Here is a 26674-nt window from a genome sequence, read left to right as displayed (position 1 = left end):
AGCCCACTCTAAATAGTACACTTATGGGGGAACATGTGAACCTTCCAAACCCCACTCAAAAATCTACTGTACCTCCATTCCCTTTTGGCTCAAAAGATGTTGATTCCTTCTAACTTGAGGACTCTTTGGGAATGTACCTGTAGGAATGTTTTTATATGGTTGGCTCCGATTTTTTGGGAATGTTCTTCCTGATGTCATTCATATAGAGAAGTAGTATTGGGTGGGATGGAGACATTTGAGTTATGGTCTGTGTGTTTGGTTTCTTTGAGACATGAGTTAGGATTTCCTACTTTTTAATGGGGTTCCTTTTCTTTTAATTTTAGCATACTGTAAACCACCATGATTTGTTAAAGTTTGGTGATATAGCAAGTGTTAACAAATCATAAACTACAAAGAGCCTAAAACAAGATTTTATATTTAATGTTTTAACTAGTATGTAGCAAGTGGTATCCTATAAACAAAGGAGTGACAGTGTCAAACTGTGTATCTCCCACCTCACTGAAGTATTTTGTATAAGCTGCAAGCAATTAAGAACTGTTAATGCTAAAACCATTGTACAAAGCATTGCAGTAGTCCATTTTGAATGTAACCAAAGCTCGAAGGAGAGTCTGAACATCTGAAATTTCTAAGTAAGGTTTCATGGCTTTTATTCTTCACTAGAGGAGGCTGGACTTAGATGATTTGAGTGTTGGGGTGAAAATAGGCAGAAGAATCATCAGCAATCTGAGATATACAGATGATACTACCTTGCTGGCAGAGAATGAGAGGGACCTCAAGAAGTTGATCCTGATGCTTAAAGAAGAAAGCGGAAGATGGGACATTACCTGAACATCAAGATCAAGAAGACCAAAATCATGACTACCGCCAACAAGAAAGTCCACATAAAGATCAACAATGAAGAAACAGAAGTGGTTGACAGCTTCGTTTTCCTTGGGTTCCTCATTGCTCACAGTGGTGGTCTGACAGCAGAGATCAAGCATTGATTAGCACTACGGCGTGCAGCCATGGTGAGCATAGACCAAATATGGAAGTGCAAGGGTGTCTCAGTTAGCATCAAATAAAGACTGATCACTGCCATTGTGTTCCCAATCATGACATATGGCTGTGAGACATGGACACTCATGAAATTAGATAGAAGAAAAATCGACACCTTCGAGCTGTGGTGCTGGAGAAGACTTCTACGAATCCTGTGGACAGCTAGGATCACTAATAAAGATGTATTTGATCATATAAACCCAGAGTTGTCCTTGGAAGGCAAGATTACCAGACAGAAACTGACTTAGTTTGGACATGTGATGTGGGCGAATTCACTAGAAATGGAGGTGCTACTCGGAATGATCAGTGTTAAAAGGAAGCAGGGGAAACTGAAGGCCCATTGGCTGGATACCATCAAGAATGACAAGGGAATGAACATCAAGCAATTGGAAGAAGCCGTGGGAAACAGGGAAGCATGGCGAGGACTGGCCTACAGAGTATCCAAGGATCGGACACGACTCAATGGATAGTAGTAGTATTCTTCACTAGGCAAGGTGTTACTACTGTTGAAAAAACAGAGATGCCTCAAAGACAACTCCAGGTATAGAGATATAATCTCTTACAGTTACCGAGATACCATTGATCATAGGGGCCAAAGTGGGAGCGGCATCAAGTGACCAAATCAGATTGCTTCCGAGTGTCAATATTTACAACCAGTTCATGCATCTGCAATCGGTCTGCAATGTCTTTGAGGCAGCGTTCTGTGGTGAATGTATTTAGAATCTGAGAGTCAATAGGAAGCAGAATCTGTATATTATCAGCTTAGACAAAATGACTGTAACTCCATGATTGAATTAAGATGACCAGTGGCAAAAGAAAACATGAAATAATGTTGGGTCAAAGAGGGACCCTTGGGGCACTCTTGACCATACTGATATTCAGCGGGCAACATGACTCCAGTAGCAACTCTAAAAGTCTTAGCTTGTAGTTTTCAGGTAAAACCTGCTAGAAGTAGAGGAGATAGGCCAAGTTCTCTAGGACAAATGATTAGTAGACAGTGGTCTACTAAATCAAATGTATTTGATAGATCAATAGATACTAACAGGGCATAGCTTCTTGTGTCTAGATTCTGAAGAATCTCATTTAACAGACTTGTAAGGAGGGTTTCAGTATTGTAAACAATTCTAAAACCAGAGTGTCTTGGTTATAAATTAGTAAATAAAGTGCAACCAAATCCCCATGAATGTAGAATCAAGTCAGGAAAGGAAGTAGTGATAAGTCTATCGCATCCAGCCCTGGGTGTGTTAAAAATACTCCCAGTGGAGAAGTTGAACTCTTCAAAGAGGTGTTTATTGGTACATATATAATCATATGTTTTTGTTATGTATGTCTTTTATAGAACTTTGTTTAAGACCCCTGAGGCAGACTCATAGGAGCCGAAACACAGACCATATCAGGTCTTAATGACAGTTAATTGGTCTATGGGACTTTTCTATCTCATTTTCAATACAAAAATGTATTTTTTCCCTTTCCCTATGTTATTATCCTTAATTGTTCTCTCTTTCTTTCAAATTGCATTTCTCCCCACTATCCTATTGTTTCATGTAAGTAATGTTATGCCATTAATAGTTTGTTAACTGGACCCCTTTTTAAATTTTTTTATTGTAAAACACGTTAGAATTTATGATTAGCGTTTTATCAAATTTTTAATAAACTTGAAACTTGATGTCAAGACTTCCTTGAAGAATTCAGTTTCTCTACTTGACACACCCAGGGTCGGATGTGATAGGCTCATCACTACTTCCTTTCCTGACTTGGTTATTAATTAAACACCTCATTAATTCTGTAATTTTTTTCTTATTGACAAGGCTTTGGGTTTTTGTTTTTTTTTCAGGTTAACTTAGCTGCTCAGATCCCTTGGTATGAAAAGCTAGCAGAGCTTAAAATGCCATGGGAATGGAACACAGGCCCAGAGTCTCATATGCTGTCCATCCAGAATCTGAACTTTAAAGTAAGCAGTGGTCAGATGCTTGCAGTTATTGGAAGCTCAGGTAACGTGTCATGGTTCCGTGTGTGCTCCATGGAGGTGGATTTCTTATTTCCAAAAGAGTTTGCAGAGGTAAAGTTTCAAAGACCTCTAGTCAGGAGAATGGCTGGAAAGTTTGGTAAAAAAGCAAGTTAAACAAATACTTTTTCAAATTTGACAAAACCAGATTTTCCTAATGGAATGGAAAAACTGGAAACTCGCTGGACTATGTTGAAAATATAACTGGCTTATTAAAAAGATATTTAACTCGCTTTATTAGCGGACTTTTCAAACCATCCTCGTAGAATAGTGCCAGTTGCATACCAAACTTATCCCCTCCTTTTTTTTTTTTAAAGGCACGGTAGGGGCTGCCACATGGCAAACGCTCTGTTGCCCATTGAATCCCTATGGAGCGATTACCGCAGCTCGTCTCGGTCAGGAGGACAAAGTGCCGGGTTTTGAAAAGCTGTCCGGACGCACGGACATACCCTCTAAAAGAGGGCATGTCCGGGTAAATCTTGACATCTGGTAGCCCTAACCCAGGCACAGGGCATTAAGTACTGTCCGTTCCCATTCTGCGTTAATATGGGAAATAGCTCTCACTAGGTTTCAAACCACTACCTTAACCGTTAGTGTGGGCCTGTGCTAATTCCACCATGAATCACTTAATATACTTTTTAAAAGGCCCCTAAATGCATATCTTTATCATAATGTAAAGCAGGGGTGTCCAACCTTTTGGCTTCTCAGGTCCACATTGACCGAAAAAAAAGTTTCTGGGGTCGCACAAATGCGCAAACGCTGCAGCAAGACAGAGGAGGGAGCTGGCAAGACGGTAAACATCCGGGGGCAGCAGAGGAAAACACTGAATCGCCCTAGACCGGGGCCGCACAAAATACTTTCCCCCTCTTCTACGAAACTGCGCTAGCGTTTTGTTTTTTTTTTTTTTTTCATTTTATGTTCAAATCTATTTTATTAAGCAAGTACAACAGCAAGTACAACAGCAGTAGAAAACAGGGTATACAATTTCACCCGACAACCGCGGAGGACTGGACTCTGATGTCCTCCCCGATCAAGCAACACCCCCACCCCACAAAGAGAAACCCCCCCCACCCTCCCCCCCCCCTCCCCCCAAAGGAACATACAATTCTCAAGCAGGGAACATCAATGGCAAATAGATGCACAGAATCAAAGGTGGAGTCTGTTCAAGATACGGCTATGACTCTCAGGGGTCAAAATGTTCAAGTACGGAGTCCAAGTGTTAACAAAGTCTCTGCTCCGGCGACGAGAAGAACAGGCCAAAAGGGCCTCCCAGCCCATAAGTTCGTGAAGTCGATTCCTCCAATGCCAAAAGGAGGGGGGTTCAGGAGAGAGCCAGCAACATAAAATACATTTCTTCCCCAAAATAAAACATTTCCTAAGAAATAATTTTTCAGAAGAAGTATACATGGACAGGAAGGAAAACTGGGCAAACAACATAGAGAGCACTGAGACCGGCACAGGGGTCTGTACCAAGCCCTGTAAAAAGGAGGCCAGCGCCTTCCAAAAGGCCTGAATCCCCTCACATCTCCAGATACCATGAAAGTAAGAATTAACCTCCACCGAACAGCGTATACATAACTGAGTGCCAATACAACCCATATAGTAAGCCTGACTTTGGGAAGCATAGGCCCGCAGGACAGGGCGAAAGTGACATTCTCGTAATTCAGCACTATAGACCAGGCCCGCAGTACGTTTCAGGATTTGCAACAAAAAAGTGTCCCCCAAGTCCCTGCCCAAGTCACGCTGCCAAGCCTACAAAATCCCAAAAAAAACCCTAGGTGGGCGAAGAGCCATAATCTGGCAATGAAAATAAGAAATGGAGACCCTAGTATCAGGATCTGCTGTCAAAAAAGTACAGAGCCAGGCCCCAAAATCCCCCTGCAAGGAACTCCCCGGGAGAGAAGCCACATAATGGCTGTTGACAATATGCAAAAGGAAGGCCAAGCTCAGGAACCCCCCTCCCCGCCAACTCAGCACAAGAAAGTAGAGACCCATCATCCTGCAGAACATGCCTCAGCTGCTCCATCCCCGAGCCCTCCAGCGACCAAAAACGGAGGGTCCAACCCCCGGAGGGAAAGCTAAGTTCCCCACCAATGGCAAAAGGGCACTAGTATGGGAGTCCTGATTCCACAACCGAAGAATCTGGTGCCACACTGTCCACAAGGACCGAAACAGAAGGCTACGCTTACAGGTTCTCGGCAATTTAGATAAAGGGGCATGAAGGAGATACAAAAGATGAAGAGGATAGAAATGATCCCGCTCCATAGAAAGATCTGTGTAGAAAGAGGTGCCCAACACCCAATCACTAACATGACGCAGCAAGCAAGCCTGATTATAAACTCTGATGTCGCGCACCCCCAAACCTCCCCTGGAGGCAGGCCCCACCAACAGTGACCATTTCAATTTAGGTCTCCGCCCTCCCCAACAGAACCGTGACAACAAGGAGGTGAGGGACCGAATATCCCTCTGCAACAAAGAAAGGGGAAGAGTCTGGAGAACGTAAAGCCACCTCGGGAAGACAACCATACGAAATCAATGAATTCTACCCAATAGAGACAGCGGCAGCGCCTGACATTTGGCTAGTAACAGTTTAGTGTTGGCAAGGAGTTTATCAATGTTAAGGCGATACAGTTGGGCTACATCCATAGTCAGCCTGATCCCCAGGTATCGAAAAGAGGAGTCGGCCCAGCGCAACGGAAAACGATCACCCCCAAAGCTGCTGAAGTTGAGCCAAGGAAGCCAAAGCCTCAGATTTCACGAAATTCAAGGCAAAGCCGGAGAAATCCCCATATTCCCGAAGGCTCTCCAGCAACACGGGCAAGGAACGCTGCGGGTCCGTTAAAAAGACCAAGAGATCGTCTGCAAACGCCGCAAGTTTAAAATGAGAATCACCCAATGCCAAGCCCCGAATATCTGCATTAGCCTGAAGCTCACGAAGTAGAGGGTCTAAAGAAAGCACGAACAAGAGCGGCGACAGGGGGCAGCCCTGGCGAGTCCCTCGGCGATTATTTAAAAAACCTGAAAAAGTCCCATTAACCAAAATCCTCGCAGCTGGATCACTATACAACACCTGGATTGCACCAAAAAAAGAAAGGGCCCAAACCGTATGTCCTAAGCACCGCAAAGAGGTAACCCCACCGCACTCTATCAAAAGCCTTCTCGGCGTCGAAACTAATAAGCATGGAGAGGTTACCTTCCTGTCCCACCCGTTCCAGAGCCAACAAGATATGCCGGATATTCTTAGCTACAGGTCGATCCCGCACAAACCCCACCTGAGAGTCCGAGATCACCGAGGGCAAAACGCGCGCCAGGCGGGCAGCCAAAATTTTTGCCAGAAGCTTCGCCTCATAATTCAACAAAGAAATAGGACAGTACGATTCAGGTAAAAGAGGGTCCTTACCGGGCTTCGGGAGAACTATAATAGACGCAAAATTCACGTAACGAGGAAGCAAGCCCTTAGCAACACTCAGATTATAAACTTCAGCCAACACCGGCGCTATCTCCGTCATCAACAATTTATAGAGCTCACTCCGATACCCATCCAGGCCCGGCGTCTTTCCTAACGGACTGACCCCTATCGCCCACTCTACCTCCTCTGCAGTAAAGGGAAGATCCAAAGCGGCAGCATCCCTCTGAGATAAACAGGGCAAGTCGAGACTGTCAAGATAGAGCTGCCCATCCAAAATCTCAGGACCTGGATCCGCATACATCTCAGTAAAAAACGCCCGCAACAGCTCACAGATCTCCTCCGGCCGATGATGTAGCACCCCAGAAGAGTCCCGAAGAGCGGAGACGCTCTCAGGTCCTCCCCGCGGATGCGCCATTCGGGCCAGCAATTGGCTGCTCTTATTCGCAAATCAAAATACAGTGGTACCTTGGATTACGAGCATAATCCGTTCCAGGAGCATGCTCGTAATCTAAAATGCTCGTTTATCAAAGCGAGTTTCCCCCTAGGAAATAATGGAAACTCGCTTTGATGCGTTTCCCCTCCCCCCCCCCGAGAACCGGCATTGCTCCTCTCGAAGGCTCCCCCCTGCGATCCAGCACCCCCCCTGCCTCGAACCGGCACCCCCCCCCGCCACGATCCGAACCCCCCCCGACACGATTGGGCACCCCTCCGACACGATCCGACATCCCCCCCGACACAATTGGGCACACCCCCGCCGCTTCTTACCCTCATCTGGGCACTCTTGAAAGATCGGCCTACTCGTCTGCTGGGCCTTGAGCATCTGAGCATGCTCAAGGCCTGCGAGTTCACATTCTGAACGTGAGCGTGAACTCGTAGGCCTTGAGCATGCTCAGATGCTCAAGGCCCAGCAGACGAGTAGGCCGATCTTTAAGAGTGCCCAGATGAGGGTAAGAAGTGGCGGGGGGGTGCCCAATTGTGTCGGGGGGGATGTCGGATCGTGTCGGGGGGTGCACAATCGTGTCGGGGGGGGGTCGGTTCGTGGCGGGGGGTGCACAATCGTGTCGGGGGGGTCGGATCGTGGTGGGGGGGTGCCGGTTCGAGGTAGGGGGGTGTCGGATCGCAGGGGGGGTTCCGGATTGCGGGGGGGGGGGCTCGTAAATCGAGCCATGCTCGGTTTCTGAGGCACCGATTTTGCAAATGTTTTGCTCGTCTTGCAAAACACTCGCAAACCGGTGCACTCGTAAACCGAGGTACCACTGTAAATGAAACTTAAAGTAGGCCCGCGTCCACATAGCCCGGAGATGCAATAATTCGTTCAGTTCCTGCTGGACCTCCAAAAGCTGCGTGCGAAGCAGGAAGGAGGGTGCCCTGCTATATTGACGTCTCAACACAGTTGCCTTCCGTTCCAAAGCCAGAACTGTCCTATACTTAAGCTTCGACTCCCGGGCCATATAAGCAATGACATCCCCCCGTAAAACAGCCTTAGCCGTCTCCCAATAGAGAATGGGATCATCGCGATGCTGCTGATTATTGTGTTGAAAATCATGCCATCGCTGCACCAAAAACTCCTGAAAATGAGTATCCCTATACAGATAACACGGAAACCGCCAGGTCCCTCTAGAAAGCGAGGAATCGCCCCAGGTCCACCAAAATCCCACCCAAGCGTGGTCAGAAATTTCAATGGGGCCCATATCTACCCCCAACACCCGGGGAAGCAGTTCGCGGGAAATGAGGATAAAATCGATTCGGGAAAGCGTCCCATGCGCCCTAGATAAGTTGGAGTAATCCCTCTCCAAAGCACCTGCCAAACATCAAGCACCCCCAAAGTAGATTCCAGGAGCTGGGCACCCGTATAAAGTTTTGCGGTCTCTCTGCCAGAAGAAGCAGAGCGGTCCAACTTAGGATCCGGTACCTCATTGAAGTCCCCGACCATAAGCATAGGAACGTCACCAAACTGCAAGAGTTGATTGCGAAGCCCCCGAAAAAACTTGGCCGAAGGATTGTTAGGAGCATAGACATTGCAGAGCAAAAGGGGCCGATTATCGAGCAACACTAAGGCAATGATGTAACGCCCACTAGGGTCGCGGAGCACTCTCTGGGTTTGTAGGCGGAGACCCTTATGGATCAAAAGAATAACATCTCCCTTTCCCCCAACGGCGGGCGCCTCCAAATGGGAACCCACCCACCAGGTACAGAGCTTAGCATGTTCCGCTGAGGATAAACGGGTCTCCTGTAAAAAGGCAATGGAGGTTTTAGAACGATTCAAACGCTGCAATATTTTGGAGCACTTAATAGGGGAATGGATCCCCCCAACATTCCAAGAAGTTAAAGTGTATTCCAGAGTAGTCCACTCAGTAGAAAAGTAGAACAAAAAGAAGGAACCAGTAAAGTACCAGAGAAGTGTCCCAGCTGCCACTCCTCCAGTGTCAAGCATCCTCCTGCCCCAAGAATCGAGCCATACCCCTGCCACCAATTCAAACCCAGACCACATAGCCCCCCAACCCAACCCCCACAAAATTCCACAAGGAACCTAACTGCAGGATCCCTGAGACCCTTCAAGACCCTCCCCCTCCCCCCAACCACTCCCCTCCCCACCCCTCCATCCCCCCTCCACCACCAACCCGCACCCAACCCACACCCAAGACACCCCAAAAAGGGCATCACTTCCAGGAAACCATGTACACCCTCCCACGGGATCAATAACCAATAACCCCTGGCCCTCAGTCCCCAAAACTCACAAAATACCAAAGAACAAAACCCAGCAGCCAAACCCCCCCAAAGCACTCAAACCACCCATCCCCTCCCCGAGCCCCACAGCCACATCACCCACATCAGTTTTTTAGTGCAGGGAGCAGCGCTGGATGGCCCGTGCTGCTCCTGATGCTCATAGAGTTCCTATGAGCGTTGGGAGTAGGGCGGGCCATTCAGCACGGCTCTCTGCGCTAAAAAACGCTAGCACGGTTTCGTAGAAGAGGGGGTTTGTCTGGGTTTTGGAAAAACTTCCTTGAAATCGTGTCGGGCATGGATGCCCTCCTGCCCGATGAGAGCAGGCAGTGGGGGAGGGGCTAGGGCGGGACTGGGGTTTAATGAGGTGGAGATGGGTGGAACTGGGCAAGTCTGGGGATGGGTTCTAGGGGCATCCAGATTTTATGAAAGTAAAATCTAGTAACCCTATTGAGAAATAAGGTTTTGATTTTTTTTCTGATTTTGAAATGTGGGGAGATAAATACATATATTTTAGCGCCTGGGTAGTTAGGATTACATCCTATTTCTATTATTTTAAGTATTTCTTGGATTAATAAACATTTTCCTCTCATTATTGTGGGCTTGATGGAATCTAATTTAGTTAGGTAATACAGGTAAAGGTAAATACAGGTAATACAGGTAAAGGTAATACAGTACTCCCCCGATATTTGGGGGGGTTCCGTTCCAGGAACCCCCCCACGAATCGTGAAAAACCATGAATACGGTTTTTCAATGGGGAAGACTGGAGAGGGCAGCGAGAGAGGCAGGAGAGAGCAGCCGGAGCGCCGGCGAGTGCAGGAAATCACTCGCTCTATGCTCCGACCGCCTCTTCCTGCACTAAGTCGGGCCTCACCAATCAGGAGCTGCGTGTCAAAGCAAATTTGAATCTTGGAGTTCAACCAAAGGGACTGACACGTGGATTTATGAATTGGAATAGGTGTTAAATTATTAATAAATTTTAATGTCTGCCAAGTGTCTAACCGAATTCTATTGTCCTTATATAACCTTGGAAGCTTGATACTCAAAACATGACCTAATCGCAGTGGAGACAGGAGTTGCCATTCCAACTAGAGAATGACACGGTGACAAAATTCATCACCGTTTCCGTCCCCGCGGATAACCGCGGGAAACCATCTTCATGTCATTCTTTCAGGAGAGAGGGAAGAATCAGAGTATGAATGGCCACAACCACTGACCCGCAAGCTTTGCTTTGAAAAATGCTGGTGTAGAAGGACTGAGGTTGAAACAGACACTACAGAGTGACAGTCTCTGGTATCCAGAGCAGATATTGTGATGTCATAATGCCTCATTCCACCAGTGCCTAAGAGCCAATCACATCAGTGATGTCACAATGGCTTCATTATCCTTGGCTCACATAAGAATCAGAGTATGAATGGCCACAACCACTGACCCGCAAGCTTTGTTTTGAAGAATGCTGGTGTAGAAGTTCTGAGGTTGAAATAGACACTAGAAAATGACATGGGATTATTTCCCGCGGTTATCCGCGGGGACGGGAAGGTGATGAATTTTGTCACCGTGTCATTCTCTAATTCCAACCATAACCAGTCTGGAAGATTTTCCATGAGCTCCGGGAGGATCCAATACATACCCTGATGCATTATATAGGGTTGATGATACCTATAAAATTTTGGGAAATTTACCCCGCCCGCCGCAATTGCCACTGTATTAATAACAGATTGTTTCACCCGTAGGAGGAAGGTGCGATAAAAATGATCTAATTTTAGTAATCTGAAAGAATAATGATGTTAATGCTAATTTTCTAGGCTGTGGAAAGACCTCCCTTCTCGACATTATCACCTGTAAGGATGAAGGTGGGAAGATTACGACGGGAAAATTACTGATTAATGGAAAGTTAAGCACCCGGCAGATCGTGAAGAAATGCGCTGCCCATGTCCGCCAGGATGATCGACTTCTACCAAACCTGACGGTCAGAGAAACTCTGCTGTTTGTGGCCAAACTCCGCCTTCCCAAGACCTTTACGGAAGTGCAAAGGGAGAAAAGGGTAATTTGCTGTCGATCGTATAAAGCAAGGTTTCCATTGATTGGGTATTTATGTATTTTATATTCTGCATATCCTATGTGCAATACAAATTATTCAGGCACTCAAGCCTTTTTCCCTATCTGTCCCGGCAGGCTCCCGCTCTATCTAATGTACCTGGGACACTGGAGGATTAAGGGCTCCTTTTACGAAGCCGCACTAGCAGTTTTAGCGCCCGCACCGGATTAGCTGACATTGTGATGTCATAATGTCTCGTTCCTCAGTGCCTTAGAACCAACCTCATCAGTGATGTTACAATGACTTGATTGTCCTATACTTGGCACACATAAGAGTATAAGAACAACCATACTGGGGCAGACCCATGGTCCATCAAGCCCAGTAGCCCGTTCTCACGGTGGCTAATCCAGGTCACTAGTACCTGGCCAAATGAGTAGCAATGAGTAGCAACATTCCATGCTACCAATCCATGTCTTTCTCAATAACAGACTATGGACTTTTCCTCCAGGAACTTGTCAAAGCCTTTCTTAAAACCAGCTACGTTATCCGCTCTTACCACATCCTCTAGCAACACGTTCCAGAGCTTAACTATTCTCTGAGTGAAAAAAATTTTCTCCTGTAACTTCATCAAGTGTCCCTTAGTCTTTGTCATTTTTGACAGAGTGAAAAATCGATCTACTTGTACCCGTTCTACTCCACTTAGGGTTTTGTAGACTTCAATCATATCTCCCCTCAGCCATCCCTTTTCCAGACTGAAGGTCCATCAAGACCAGTATCCTGTTTTCAACAGTGGCCAACCCAGGTTCCAAGTACCTAGCTAGATCCCAAGAAGTAAAACAGGTTTTATGCTGCTTATCCTAGGAATAAGCAGTGGATTTCTCCAAGCCATCTCTATAATGACCTTTGGACTTCTCTTTTATCCAAACCTTTTTTAAACCCTGCTAAGCTAATTGATTTCACCACATTCTCCAGTAATGAATTCCAGAGTTTAATTACATGTTGTGTGAAGAAATATTTTCTCTAGTTTGTTTTAAATCTACTACTTAATAGCTTTATCGCATGCTCCCTAGTCCTAGTATTTTTGGAAAGAGTGAACAAGTGATTCACATCTACCCTTTCTACTCCACTCAATATATTATAGACCTCTATCATATCATCCCTGAGCCCCTCAAGCTGAGTAGCCCTAGCTGCTTTCCTCATTGGGAAGTCGTCCCATCCCTTTTATCATTTTTTTTCACCTTTTTCTGTACTTTTTCTAATTCCGCTTTATCTTTTTATGAGATACGGCGTTATTTATTTTTGTCTGATTTTTAGATTGTAAACAATTTTTATTGACAGAAAACAGGCGGAACCAAAGGAAAACAGTTGTATACAAAAGACAGCAAACAGAGGCAGGATATCCGCTAGAACAACTCAGAACAGGATAAAATCATGTGTCATTTATACCCACCCTTAAACCCCAGAAATCTCTTCCAAATCATCCTCCCACCACTCCCCCCTGTTCACCCTACAAACATGGAGAGGGATACAGTCCCAAAAAGGGAACAAAAGATCACACATGATTCTCCCAGGGTCTGGACTCTGATGAACCCAGGGCATTCAATGGGGCTAGACACCCTCTCCCCCCAAACCTCCCCCCCCAACCCAGATCCCCCTCCCCTCACCCGCTCCCCACCCCCAGAGCAGAGGGATGCAAAAAAACCAGAACCGATGTGGGTACACCCAACAATTAAGGTAGGGAATTAAGTATGAGGCTGCGTCCCCTAGGGGACAAAGAGCGCAAATACAGGTCCCAAAGAAGCAGAAAACAACGCCGACATTTAAGAGAGATCCCCACCTTCCGTGCCTTCCAAAGAACTAATGTACGGAGATGGGTTCTCCACTACCAAAATGCCGGGGGGTTCGGAGAAGTCCAATGTTGCAGAATACACCGGCGAGCCAGGAGACACACCTTACGACATAGCCAACGAGCCTCTCTGGGCAAGGTCCCAAAAGCACCTGGAATGTCCATATTTTTCTCTGATTTTTATTTTTGCTGAAGGTATGGCATGGATAGGAAATGGGCCAGGAAGCATTAAACAGAACGTGCATCCACATGTGCTGTCTAGGGCACGTCAACGTGGATCCACATGTGCTGTCTAGTTAACACTTGCTTAACACGTGAGTCCTCAGAACCTCCTAAACAGGAGGCAGTAAGGCCCCCATTGTATAAATTGCACCTAGGTACTAAGGCAGGCATGGGCCACTCTGGTCCTCGAGGGCCGGAATCCAGTCGGGTTTTCAGGATTTCCCCACACGAATGTGCACGAGGTCCATTTGCACGCACTGCTTTCAATGCATATTCATTGGGGAAATCCTGAAAACCCGACTGGATTCCGGCCCTCGAGGACCGGAGTGGCCCATGTCTGTGCCAAGGAATGGGCGTAAAGCACATGTCAGTCTTGTGTCAGGAACGGCGTATAGAGTCGCACCTGGCAGAGTCTGTAACGGATCTAGGCACAGGGAGGCGTCTAAAATTTGGGTGCATCCTATTTATGCCGAGGTTTTCTTGGCCCAAATACTGGTGCCTAAGTAAGCTGCCTACCAGCACCTAAGTCCAAAACAGGCACCTCTATTCAGTGGCGTAACGAGGGCGAGAAGCAGCCGGGACAGTGGCGTCTCCTCCCCTGCCCTCTTTTTCACTGCCCCCACGCTCCTTCCATGCCCCCCCTGTCGCACGTGCGCACCCCTTCCCTACCCTGTACCTATTTTTTTAAAAAAAATTTCCCCGGCACGAGCGGCATCACCAACTCACGCCCGCATTGGCTCTCTCTCTGACGTCGCCTCCTAGGCAAGGCAATTAGGATTCTGTTACCGTTTGTCCGTACGAAGGCCCAGATTCTCAAAATGGTGCCATCCGGGAGGCAGTGGTAGGTGCCCGAACGGCGCCTAAGTTAAGTGTTTTAATTGGCCATCAACGGTGCGGTCATTGACTGTACCGTTAAAACCCAGTTAAAAAGTAATTAAGGAAAAAAAAAAAAGACGACACTCGAATCATGTCTACGCAGGCGCTTACTGGCGCCAAACGTCAATAGAGGCTTGGTTAGGGGCAGAGATGACATGCTGAAGACAGGCACCGGCAGGGCAGGATTAACCAATAGGCCATGTAGGCACACGCCGAGGGCCCAAAATAGTCAGGGGGGCCTGATGAAAGAGGCCATCAACATTGTTTTTTCCAAACGGCGATGGGCCCCTCCAGCATCGGTCAGCGATGCGGGCCCCCCTGATCGGCAACGTGGGCCCCACCCCGATCGGCAACCCACCCCCATCGACGGAAAGTAAGACAAGCAAGCATCACGGGTAAGAAAGGCAACAGGAACTGTAATTGTGCAAGCGGTGCTGCTTGCCCAAAGCTTCCCTCTGACGCAGCTTCCTGTTTCCGCCTGGGCGCATTATGGGATGGGGCGGGGCAGGGGGGCCCAGTGTACTTGTGTGCCTAGGGGCCCTCGATGAATTAATTCTGCCTTGGGCACCGGAAATGTAGCTCTGTAAAAGCCAGGCCTACATTTCTAGCGCCTATCTTCGATGCAGGCTGCCATTCTCAAAACGGCGCCGTAGTTTGAGTGCCGCGCGACCGGCGCTGGTTTTCCATCATTAAACATCATTCATTAACTGTACTTATTGTAAGTTAAACTCGATCAGTCACAACGTATGTGGAACAGACACCAAAAAACCTTACCGGCAAGTGACGGAAGGAGGAAGGGAAAAGGCCATAGGTGCAAGAAGGCCTGTGACAGCACAGTAAGAAAGTACCAACAGGAACTTTGGTGAACACCTTTACTTCCTATTGTGCCTTCAGGTGGAAGACGTTATTGCAGAACTGAGACTGCGGCAATGCGGAAACACACGAGTGGGGAATGAATATGTTCGGGGTGTGTCAGGCGGTGAGAGGAGGAGGGTGAGCATTGGAGTGCAACTGCTGTGGAACCCTGGTAAGTATGGTTCATTAGATTAACGCTAGGGTTCCTCGAGACAGTCTTTGGGGCCTATGGTGTTGCCAGAGCTGCTGCTTTGGGTGGGCCTGAGTCTGCAGTGGGTGGGCATACAATTTCCTCCACCCCCCCTCCCCACCCTAGCAACCTCAAGCAAATAATAAATACCTGGGCTGGCAGAGATCCCCAAACCCCACCAACTGAATACGACCTTTTGGCGCCCAGAATGGGTCAATGGCCTGCTGCTACAGCTGGCAGCACTGTCCATGGAGTGTCCTCATGCTGTACAAATCAACCAAATAAGGAAACTTCTAGAGATGTCCAAATAGATATAAACACCAGATAATGAGGACGAAACTATATTAGATGGATTTTTCCGCTAGACCTCAAACACCCAAGGTACTACTTAGAATTTCTATTCGTACCCTTACTGGAGTGGTGTTTTCATCATTGGTCTTAGCAAGTAGCGTGTGCAAAAATTTTTTTATAGAAATTAATTTTCTCTTCCGGCTCTGCATAAATTATAAAGTGCATAGAGTGCTATAAAGTGCTGTAAAGGAAAGGCACTTATCTTTATGCCTGACCGTTTCACTCCTGTGCTAAAAATAGCGGCGTTTTTGGCTCAAAGTAAGGGCTTTCTTAACTAAAAATGATGGTGTCTGTATTAAAGGAGGCATAGCCCTTGATGAAACTAGGAGTAAAACGGTTGAACAACCGTCGGGCATAAAGATAAGTGCCTTTCCTTTACAGCACTTTATAGCACTCTATGCACTTTAGAATTTATGCAGAGCCAGAAGAGAAAATTAATTTCTATAAAATTTTTTTTGCACACGCTACTTGCTAAGACCAATGATGAAAACACCACCCCAGTAAGGGTACGAATAGAAATACTAAGTAGCACCTTGGGTGTTTGAGGTCTAGCGGAAAAATCCATCTAATATAGTTTTGTCCTCGTTATCTGCATGCTGGCCTTGCACATCCCCCCACCCCCCGCATGCAGGGCTCCTTTTACTATGGGCTCCTTTTACTAAGGTGCGCTGGCATTTTTAGCGTGCGCTGAAGATTACCGTGCACAAACCCCGCGCTAAACGAAAAATACTAATGCAAGCTGTATGGAGGCGTTAGCATCTAAAACCCGCGCTAAAACCGCTAGCAAAAGGAGCCCTATATATGGCCATAGGCAAACATATAATTTGTGCCCCCATCCCCAACCAGGGACCCTCTCCTCCACCATTATTTCACCTCTCTAGAAGTAGCAGGGAAAAGTGCACAGCCTAGCTATGGCATGTTAACATTAAGTTGGTTTATATTTATGTTTATTGAATGAACATAAGAACATAAGAAACGCCTTCACCGGATCAGACCAAGGTCCATCTAGTCCGGCGATCCGCACACGCGGAGGCCCATTTAGGTGCTCCTGGTTGGAGACCCGGATCTCCCGTATCCCTCAATATGATTTGCAATAAGGTGTGCATCCAACTTGCGTTTGAAACCCAGAACAGTAGTCTCTGCCACCACATCCTCCGGGAGAGCATTCCAAGCGCCCACCACTCGTTGTACTTCTATACCACTGCTAATGACTGGGGAGCCAATTCAGAGTGGTTTTGCATAAGCCTCAGTAAAGGTTACAATACACGAGCTGTTACAATTCATGAGTTAAATATATGAATAGCTTACCTATACTGTATATACCATCTGTGTACATGTAGTATTATAGTTTCTGTATGTCATATATTCATCTTTCTTTGCATTATTTGAGAGTTCACCCTTTCTTGTTCCAAGTTGGGGGGGGGAGTAGCCAGCTGTTTCCTCCATGTTGCTGTTTCCCCTAATTGTTTATTTGCTAAAGTGTTCTGTGAAGAGTATCGTCTTTATTCCTTTCTCGGACTTTTTGGTGTCCTTTTCTAGTTTTAATTCCCTCAGAAGGGGGTTCCACCCCATTGGGGCCATCACAGAGAAAGTTCTTTTCCTGACGCTTTTGTATTTGATGTCCTCTGAAGGAGGGTATTTCCAGTAGATATTCTAGCCTTGAGCATAGGGTGCGAGTTGGTTTATAGAATACCGTTATGCATGGGAACTGTAACTAAATTTAGGGATGGCCATTTGTACTAGAGAGTTGCGCGGGGACAGAAATCCCACCCATCCCCACACCCGTCCCCGCCAGGATCCTCTAGGTCCCCACCCGTCCCCATCAGGATCCTCTCCATACCCATCCGTCCCCACCAGGATCCTCTCCGTCCCCACCCATCCCCGCTAGGAATTACTTCCATCCCCGCCCGTCCCCATAAAAAGCAGCAATTACTTCTGACAGGATCATCAATTCCACATTTTCTTTTGCTATTTTCCTTGTGGAATCTCTTTGTTGGAACCCTTTTTTTGTTTTCTGTTCAGGTAATTAACTTATAAATCCCCTCTTTTACTAAGGCTGACATGTCCATTACATTATATGGACGAACCCTGCTTCCAAAGCCTTCCATCCCCATGGGAGTCCCGTTGGCTAGAGGGGGGGGGGGTCTCCGTGGGAGTCCCGTGGGCCAGACGGGGGTCTCCTGGGAGTCCCGTGGGTTAGGGGGGATTCCTGCGGGACCCCCATGGGACCTGCGGGATTCCCGTGATCTCCGTTTCCATGCAGACCTCTAATTTGAACCCAATGAAATCTAAGTTTAAGCTAGAGGCCTTACTCCCCTCCCCCCCTTACTAAGCGGCAGTAGAGGAATTCTATGAGTGTCGGAGCAGTGTTTGAGCATTTAGGGCCCCAGGATGCAGTAGAAACCTCTACCATGGCTTAGTAAAAGAGGGCCTTAATTCTGTAATTATGTGTGTAATTTAAAGGAACACCCCCCGATCCACCCATGACTACCCCATTTCTGTGGACCTTAAAGTTTAGGCATGGATCTTGTGTCTAAATGTATATGCACAGCCCTTAATTGATCCTAATTAACACCAATAATTGCTTGCTAAAATTCAAATTATCGGTGATAATTAGCTTGTTATTCAATTAAATTGCACATGCAATTTGGATATGTGGCCAAAATTGTGCATGCAAATTGTGGCGCTTTTTATAGAATTCAAAGATAGAGCGCCTTGCCGTAGAGCTATGCTTCTAATGCACAGTGACTGCAACCTTGCTACACTTTAATAATCGAGGGCCTTTTAAAAGAGAGTTTATCAAAGTGTAGCTTGTGAAAGGGTCTGAAATTTGGCAGCTAAGATTTAATGCTAAGAAATGCAAGTTTGGGCTGCAAAAACCTGACAGAATGGTACAGTTTAGGGGGTGACGAACTTTAATGCATGAAAAAGGAGTGGGACCTGGGTGGGATTGTATGTGATGATCTAAAGGTGGTCAAACAGGTTGAAAAGGTGACGGCGAAAGCTAGAAGGATGCTAGGGTGCATAGGGAGAGGTATGGCCAATAGGAAAAAGAAGGTATTGATGTCCCTGTATAAGACTTTGGCGAGACGTCATTTAGAATATTGTGTGCAATTCTGGAGGCCGCACCTTCAAAAAGATATAAACAGGATGGAGTCAGTCCAGAGAAAGGCTACTAAAATGGTCAGTGGTCTTCGTCATAAGGCATATGGGGCCAGACTTAAAGATCTCAATATGTATATTTTTGAAGAAATGCAGGAGAGCTGAGAGATGATAGAGATGTTTAAATACTTACGTGGTGTAAATGCACATGAGTCGAGTCTCTTTCATTTGAAAGGATGCTCTGGAATGAGAGGACATAGGATGAAGTGAAGAGGTGATAGGTTCAGGAGTAATCTAAGGAAATGCTTTGTTACAGAAAGGATAGTAGATGTGTGGAACAATCTCCCGAAAGAAGTGGTGGAGACAGACTGTATCTGAATTCAAGAAGGTGTGGGATAGGCAAGTGGATGGTTACTGTGGATGGGCAGACTGGATGAGACATTTGGCCTTTGTTTCCATGTCTCAGCAAGCTCAATTATGATTAATTTGCTTTTTTTTCAGGTTTCAGTCAAGCAATGAAATTTGAAATAATGCAAATCCTCACCTCCATGACACAGTGTCACCTTTTGTTTTGAGACAGGCATCTTGATACTAGACGAACCCACATCTGGACTGGACAGTTTCACAGCACACAATCTCGTAATAACATTATCCAGGCTGGCCAGAGGAAACCGACTGGTGGTTCTCTCCATTCATCAGCCGCGATCAGATATCTTCCAGCTCTTTGACTTGGTTCTTCTTTTATCCTCCGGGGCTACCATCTATTCTGGAACTGCCTGTGACATGGTCCAATATTTTGCAACCATTGGTTATCCATGCCCCAAATACTGCAATCCCGCTGACTTCTATGGTTAGTATCTTCAGTGAAAAACAATAGCAATGTAGGAGTAGATATTCAGCCAACAACATTGAGTGTTCTTTTAGTCACCAGCAGCTTTATTCCTGAATATTCAATGCAGAGTCATGTCTGAGCACTGGTGTGGAATATTTGGATTTTTCCAGCCAGCTATGTCTTATGCGACTCTGTGCGATATTCAGTATTTAACCGCCTAAGCAATACTACATAAAAATAGGATTGCATGGGGCATCTTTGCTCTCTCCCTCCCTGAGTGCAGATCATAAGGAGGTGCTTACTGCTTCCCCCACCATTCCCTTGTGTGGCCTCAAGCCTTCAATTCCTGAAGCTTTCACCCCGGCTGGGACGCTACTGCTGCTTCTCCTCCTCCCAGGATCTTAGCTCACCCAGCAGTGGTGGACCTTGACAAGGTTGGCATGGGGGAAGAAAATTGGACTCCTGCGGTCCTGCATATCCCTCCATAAAGCATCACTTTAATAGGTCCTGGCAGCGGCAGTGATTTCTACATGCTAACCTGGAAGTCTCTCCTTTGCCGCTTCCTGCCCCCTCTGTCACAACTTCCTGGTTCTGCCCAGGCAGGAAGAGGCAGAAGAGAGGCTTCCTGTTTAGCGGCAGGCAGTGTGTAGGAATCACTGATGCTGACCCATTGAAGTGAGAGAGAGTCGTGAGTGGGTTGGCAGAGGGAAGGAAAGATTCTGTACTTGGGAGGAGAGGGGTGAGAGAGGTACCATTTATAGAATAGGTTTCTTGGAGCTTTTAAATGGAGTTACCCAGTTGTAGACAGTTTACAAAGAGATTCATGCTGAAGTTCCCTCTCTTTATTCACGGATTGATTTATTTAAACCACTTATTTTCCGCTTAATCCACTGTTCCTAGCAGGTTACAAACTCCATGTCATGTCACAAATAGCAATTGAGAGCTAGTCCCAGCATTATACATGATCAGATTTGCAATGAGGATTGGGAAGAATTTGGGTACATATGTAATATTAGTTTCTCTCCATGTAGCAATCCAGTCATTACGGAGAATTTTTCTGGGCCCTGCATTTGCCTGTGGGTCTCAACGGAGCTCCTTTTATGGATTATTATTGCCACTTCTTTTTGGTAAATACAGTCAATTAATCCACATGATGAGATGTCAAGGACCCAAAAAATGGGGACTAAGGACCCAACACGGTCCGTGTTCCAACAACCCTGTCTTCCTCAGGTGTCTCTGAAAGTCCTAATGCAAAAACGTGGATCAAATCCTAAAATCTAAAGGTGGTCATATATGTGGATGGACTGGTCCAAGTAGAAAACTCTGCGCAATTGAAAAAACATAAATAGCTGGAGAAAAAACAGTCCAACAGGGTATTCATTATTCCCTAAAACTAGTTCAAAAAGATCATATCCAATCAACATGTCATTTCTTCCTAAAATTAGTATACAGTGATACCTTGGAATCCGAACTTAATCCGTTCCAGAACCCCCTTCGAGTTCCACTTCCAAGACAATTTTTCCCATTGAAAATAATAGAAACTGGATTAATCCATTCCTGGGTCCCACAAACTCAAATTTTAACAGGAAATACACTGGATTTTAAGGTAAAATATCAACAAATATTCCAAAGCAGCATTCAGATTCTGGGGCAGAAACCCACATATACAATGTGCAGGGCGCTCGGATTCCAAAGCAGAGTTCGGATTTGGGGACAAAATTTGCTTGAATTAGTCTGGATTTCAAGTTGTTCAAGTACTGGGGCGCTCGGATTCCAAAGCAGAGTTCGGATTCTGGAGCAAAATTTACTACAAAAAAAAGTTTGGATTCCAAGTCGTTCGAGTTCTGGGGCGTTCGGATTCCGAGGTGCCACTGTATATACTTAAAAATAATTGAGCCAGTCAATAGATGAATTCAAAACAAGGCCTATAAAATCTTTAATTTATAAATCCATGTTTCTTCATGTTGTTGCAGGCACTTAATTCTATCTATCTTAATTCTATCTTCCCCCCCCACCCCTTCTCCTTTCACTGGGGGGTATATGGTCAATCGTAAAGTAGGTTGGAAACAAAGAGGAGAAACTGCCTTCGCACCAGTGAGCAGCAAACACAACAACAGAACAGAGGTGACCAATTGGTGTTCTTTTTCTTTGTCATTTGACCGCGGACAGTAGCGGACGCCGTTCTTTAGAGCTGCAGTTTACCAAAGCATGTGTTGAAAATTTTATGGGAATCGCACAAATTGATCTACAACAAGACTCCTGAGGCAGGCCCTTTACGGGCCGAAAGACGGTCGTGTCGCGTCCATCACAATAAAGAGACTGAACACCAATTGGCCACCTTTGTTGTTGTGTTTGCCAATCGTAAAGTAGCGCAGGTCACTAAAAACACGCTTGAATAATAAACAATGCTCCTCCATGGGTGCTTCATTCATTCTCACTCTAAATTGCTTGGAGGTCTGACCCATGGTTTATTGCAAGGACATCGCATACAGATGAACAGAAGGTTAAATGTTGTAACTTATATAAAGTCTTACCATCCACTGGATTAACAGATGAAGTCAAAGCCAGTGTGACGTCACAGGTTTTGCATGTCAAAGAGGGGGAGTGACCCCCTTCAGAAGACAAATCTTTCCATCCAAAGCCCAAATGCTCTCTCCAAAAGGCAAGCCATAATTTATGATTACAAAACGGTGCCAAACTCTCACTATAGGCCAGAACTTCTTCAAAATTACCACTATTTTTTGTGCTCCCAGCATCATAACTTCAAACACGTCATGAAGTCATCTGTTTCCTCCCTCCTAGATGTCGCTTGACAAAGCAGCTTAAAGAGAACTCACTTATGTGCACGACGGAAGAGTGGGACTTGGCCAAAAAGGTTGAAAAGGTGACAGCGAAAGCTGGAAGGATACTAGGGTGCATAGGGAGAGGTATGGCCAGTAGGAAAAAGGAGGTATTGATGCCCCTGTATAAGACTCTGGTGAAACCTCATTTAGAATATGGTGTACAATTCTGGAGGCTGCACCTTCAAAAGGATATAAAAAGGATGGAGTCAGTCCAGAGGACTGACTACTAAAATGGTGCGTGATCTTCGTGATATGGAGACAGACTTAAAGATCTCAATCTGTATACTTTGGAGGGGAGATATGATAGAGACATTTAAATACCTACGTAATATAAATGTGCATGAGTCTAGTCCCTTTCATTTGAAAGGAAGTTCTGGAATGAGAGGGCATAGGATGAAGTTAAGAGGTGATAGGCTCCAGAGTAATCTGAGGAAATACTTTTTTACACAAAGGGTGGTAGATGCGTGGAACAGTCTCCCAGAAGAGGTGGTGGAGACAGAGACTGTGCCTGAATTTAAGAGGGCCAGGGATAGGCACGTGGGATCTCTTGGAGAGAGAAAGAGATAATGGTTATTGTGGATGGGCAGACTAGATGGGTCATTTGGCCTTTATCTGCCGTCTTGTTTTTATATGCTTTCTTGATCAACTTTTTAGAATAAACTCACTGCTATAACTTTATTGGACAAAATCATAGATTGTGTCTTATGCTCATCCGTAGAAAAGCATATCCTACGATAGCTAAGGGGGGACAAGTCCAGGACAAATGCCAGGAAGTTCTGCTTTACACAGCGAGTGGTAGACGCCTGGAATGCTCTCCCAAAGGAGGTTATTAAGGAATCCACTGTGCTAGGATTCAAAGGCAAATTAGATGCACATCTCCTTACGAGAGGCATAGAGGGATATGGGTGACTAAAACTACATCAGGTGTATACCTGACTGGGCCTCCGCGTGTGCGGATCGCCGGACTCGATGGACCATGGGTCTGATCCGGAGATGGCAGTTCTTATGTTCTTATGATAGCGTAAAAATTCATGAGAAAAGCAGGGGTTTTTTTTCAGGGCAATGGGATAACTGATAGAAAATACCAGGAAGGAATTCCTATCCCTGGTTTTTCTATAAGAAAGTAGAAAAGTTCAGCCTGTTCCTACTAATCAAAATATCTAAAAAAAGATATCCGTGACTCATGAGAATTCAATGACAAATCAACTTTTGGATGACAGACGTCCCATTCAGGCAACAAAATTCATACTTCTTCCTTAGCACCTTCCCATAAGAAAAAAAAAATATTATCAATAAATCTTGACAATCTAATCTGGAAAAAATACCTGGATGACTGGACCCATCATTCTTAAAAATCCGCCATGAATAAACGAGCTGTCGAAGGAGCCATTGAAGCCCCCATAACCACCTAAGATCTGTTGATTTATACAGTCTTTAAAAAATAAAAAATTCATAGCTATTGAAATGAACTGGATCGTAGAAGAAGTGGGTACTCTCTTTTTCGAATTATAGGGCTCCTTTTACGAAGCCACATTAGCGGTTTAATGTGCGTAATAGCGCACGCTAAACCACCGAACGCGCAAGCCGCTACCACCTCCTCTTGAGCAGGCGGTAGTTTTTCGCCTAGCGCAGAGGTAGCGCGTGATTAAAAGTCACGCACGTTAAAGCTACTAACGCAGCTTCGTAAAAGGAGCCCATAGTATACACTTCTCCCTCCGGATTCGTGGGGGATAGGGGCAGAACTGGACCGCGAATGGCGAAAAACCGCGAATATCCGACTCTGACCCACCCCCGCCTCCCTCCCGCATTCCCGGCCTTACCTGGTGGTCTAGCGGGCTTTCAGGGCAGGAGCGATCTTCCTACGCTCCTGCCCCATGCAGATCGCCATTAGGAAATGGCTGCTGTGAGTTCCCGTCGTTTCTCGAGACTACGACGGGAACTCCCCACAGCCATTTCCTATTGGCGATCTGCACGGGGCTGGAGCGTACAAAGTTCGCTCCTGCCCTGAAAGCCCGCTAGACCACCAGGTAAGGCCGGGATGCCAAGGGGAAGGCTTAACGATGTTTTTTTTTCTTTTTTCCCCCTCCCCCAAAAATCTCGAATATGTGAAATCGCGATTGCCAAAACCGCGAATGGGGAGGGGGAAGTGTAAAGGGGTCCTTTTATTAAGGCGTGCTAGCCAATTTAGCGCATGCTAAAGATTAGTGCACTCTAAATGCTAAGACATCCATTATATCCCATGGGCATCTTAGCATTTAGCCTGTGGTATTCTTTAGTGCGCAATAACCCCCTCTTCTACGAAACTGCACTAGCGGATTTTAGCGCAGAGAGCAGCACTGAATGGCCCGTGCTGCTCCCGACGCTCATTGAGTTTCTATGAGCATCGGGAGCATCGTGGGCCATTCAGCGCGGTTTCGTAGAAGGGATAAATCCATTAGTGCACCTAATAAAAGGACCCCAAAGTGATTTCACATCTAAGGTAACTAGCAAAATCTCCTATTGGTTTTAAAAGTGTTTCTCTGTAACTTCATTGAATGTCTTAGTCATCCCTCAATATTTCCCTTCTAGAGGGAAAAAAACATCCCAGATCATAGCCATAACACCTAGAGTAGACTGATCACTGGAAGGCATAATTTGATATTTTGGAATCATTGAACAAACATAAATATTAGAGCTTGAACATTCAACCTCCACAGGAATGTGACAATCAACAAAACTCCCCTTGACGCCACCAATGAATTGTGAATCAAATGGTGATAATAAACCTCCGTTAGCCACCACCAATTATCACAGCGTGAGCTCTCTCGTGCTCTTGAAGGGCTAAACGTTCAACTTTTCTAACAGACTGGATGAAAATCAACTTTACTCTCATCCAGAGGACTTCATTGTAAGAAAAACACATTTCCATATGAAAGAACACTTGCAGCTGAGATTATACAAAGCAAATGAACCCTTCCTACCCATCAAGGGAACACAACTCTACCCAGAGAATTCTAACTACAGGATGGGACCACAGATCTCGATCAAGCAGAAAAAAAAAAGCTTACATGCAAGCTTACAGAAAAAAAAGAAGATTCTGGTGGTTTTGGACATGGAAAAATCAATAAAAGAGGAGTTCAGACATCCCAAACTAAACATACCACAAAAAAAAAAAAAAAAAAAGGAATCCCTACAAAAGTATGCACCCAAACTGAAACAGTCTCAGCTGGAAAATCTGATGCCGATCCGTCCTCCTATTGGCGATTATTTTCAACCTGAATCTCTGGCAGACCAATCGTATCAAGCACTGGTAACTCACAGAGAAAACATCTACAGTAACAGAGTGGATTCTCCGACAGTAAAAGATGCAAACCATTTCATACTAGACACCAAAGAGCGTCTACATAAGTTAAAAATGAGCTAGTACAGCCTGACACCCTTCTTTCACAAAGGATCTATGGTCAGTATAGAGCAGTTTCTCTCAAACTGTGTGCCAGGGCACTGTGGTGTGCCCCAAAGATTAACAACACATAATTAACAACACATTCCGGGTGTGCCATGAGAGATTCCTGAATTTTACTTTGTTTTTAAAAATTCCCTTCATAACTATGCACTAGAATAGATGACATGTACGTTGCGTACGTAAGTCTGTCAATGCTATGAGCGTCTGTGTGTGTAAGGTTACAACTGCCCAGACAAGCATCATTTTTTCACGTGATTGGTCCTTGAAAACTAAAGGCAAGTGATTTTATTTATTTATGCATTAGTTATCCTAAATCAAGCAACAAAGCAATTGAGTATGTAAGAGAACGAGTGGGCAACCTCTGAAGTTAAAAGGAGATAGATTCTGTACAAACGTAAGGAAGTTCTTCTTCACCCAGAGAGTGGTGGAAAACTCGAACGCTCTTCCGGAGTCTGTTATAGGGGAAAACACCCTCCAGGGATTCAAGACAAAGTTGGACAAGTTCCTGCTAAACTGGAACGTACGCAGGTGAGGCTGGACTCATTTAGAGCACTGGTCTTTGACCTGGGGGCTGCTGCGTGAGCGGACTGCTGGGCACGATGGACCAGTGGTCTGACCCAGCAGCGGCAGTTCTTATGTTCTTATGAGACTTTGCTACCATTTGGATCTTTTTATCTTTGCAAACATGGATTTTCAGCTCTGACAGAAATTAAATTGAAAAAAAAAAAAAAAAAGAGAGCATGACTGCAGATAGTGGATGAAGAAATGCATGTTTGCTTGTTGACTACCAAGCCGCATTTTGAGTTAATTTGCACTCAAAAACAAGCACATCCATTGAATTGATTAGCAATTCTTCTCTATCCACTTTAGTTTCATCGATGTTGCAATTACTTATACATAGCTT

At 45.6% G+C, this 26674-nt stretch overlaps 1 protein-coding gene across 1 annotated transcript in view; it reads left to right on the top strand.

Moving 5' to 3' along the window:
- ABCG8 (ATP binding cassette subfamily G member 8) overlaps nt 1–26674 on the top strand; it is a 60571-nt gene that overhangs the window by 4849 nt on the left and 29048 nt on the right. The window contains exons 3-6 of the mRNA XM_033937671.1: nt 2870–3026; nt 10979–11217; nt 15050–15182; nt 19234–19503. Coding sequence (XP_033793562.1) covers nt 2870–3026; nt 10979–11217; nt 15050–15182; nt 19234–19503 — 799 coding nt within the window. The remainder of the gene's footprint in view (nt 1–2869; nt 3027–10978; nt 11218–15049; nt 15183–19233; nt 19504–26674) is intronic.

This window comes from Geotrypetes seraphini, chromosome 3, assembly GCF_902459505.1.
Source record: "Geotrypetes seraphini chromosome 3, aGeoSer1.1, whole genome shotgun sequence".
In the NCBI taxonomy this organism is placed as follows: domain Eukaryota; kingdom Metazoa; phylum Chordata; class Amphibia; order Gymnophiona; family Dermophiidae; genus Geotrypetes; species Geotrypetes seraphini.
This window is presented reverse-complemented; position numbering and strand designations above follow the sequence as displayed.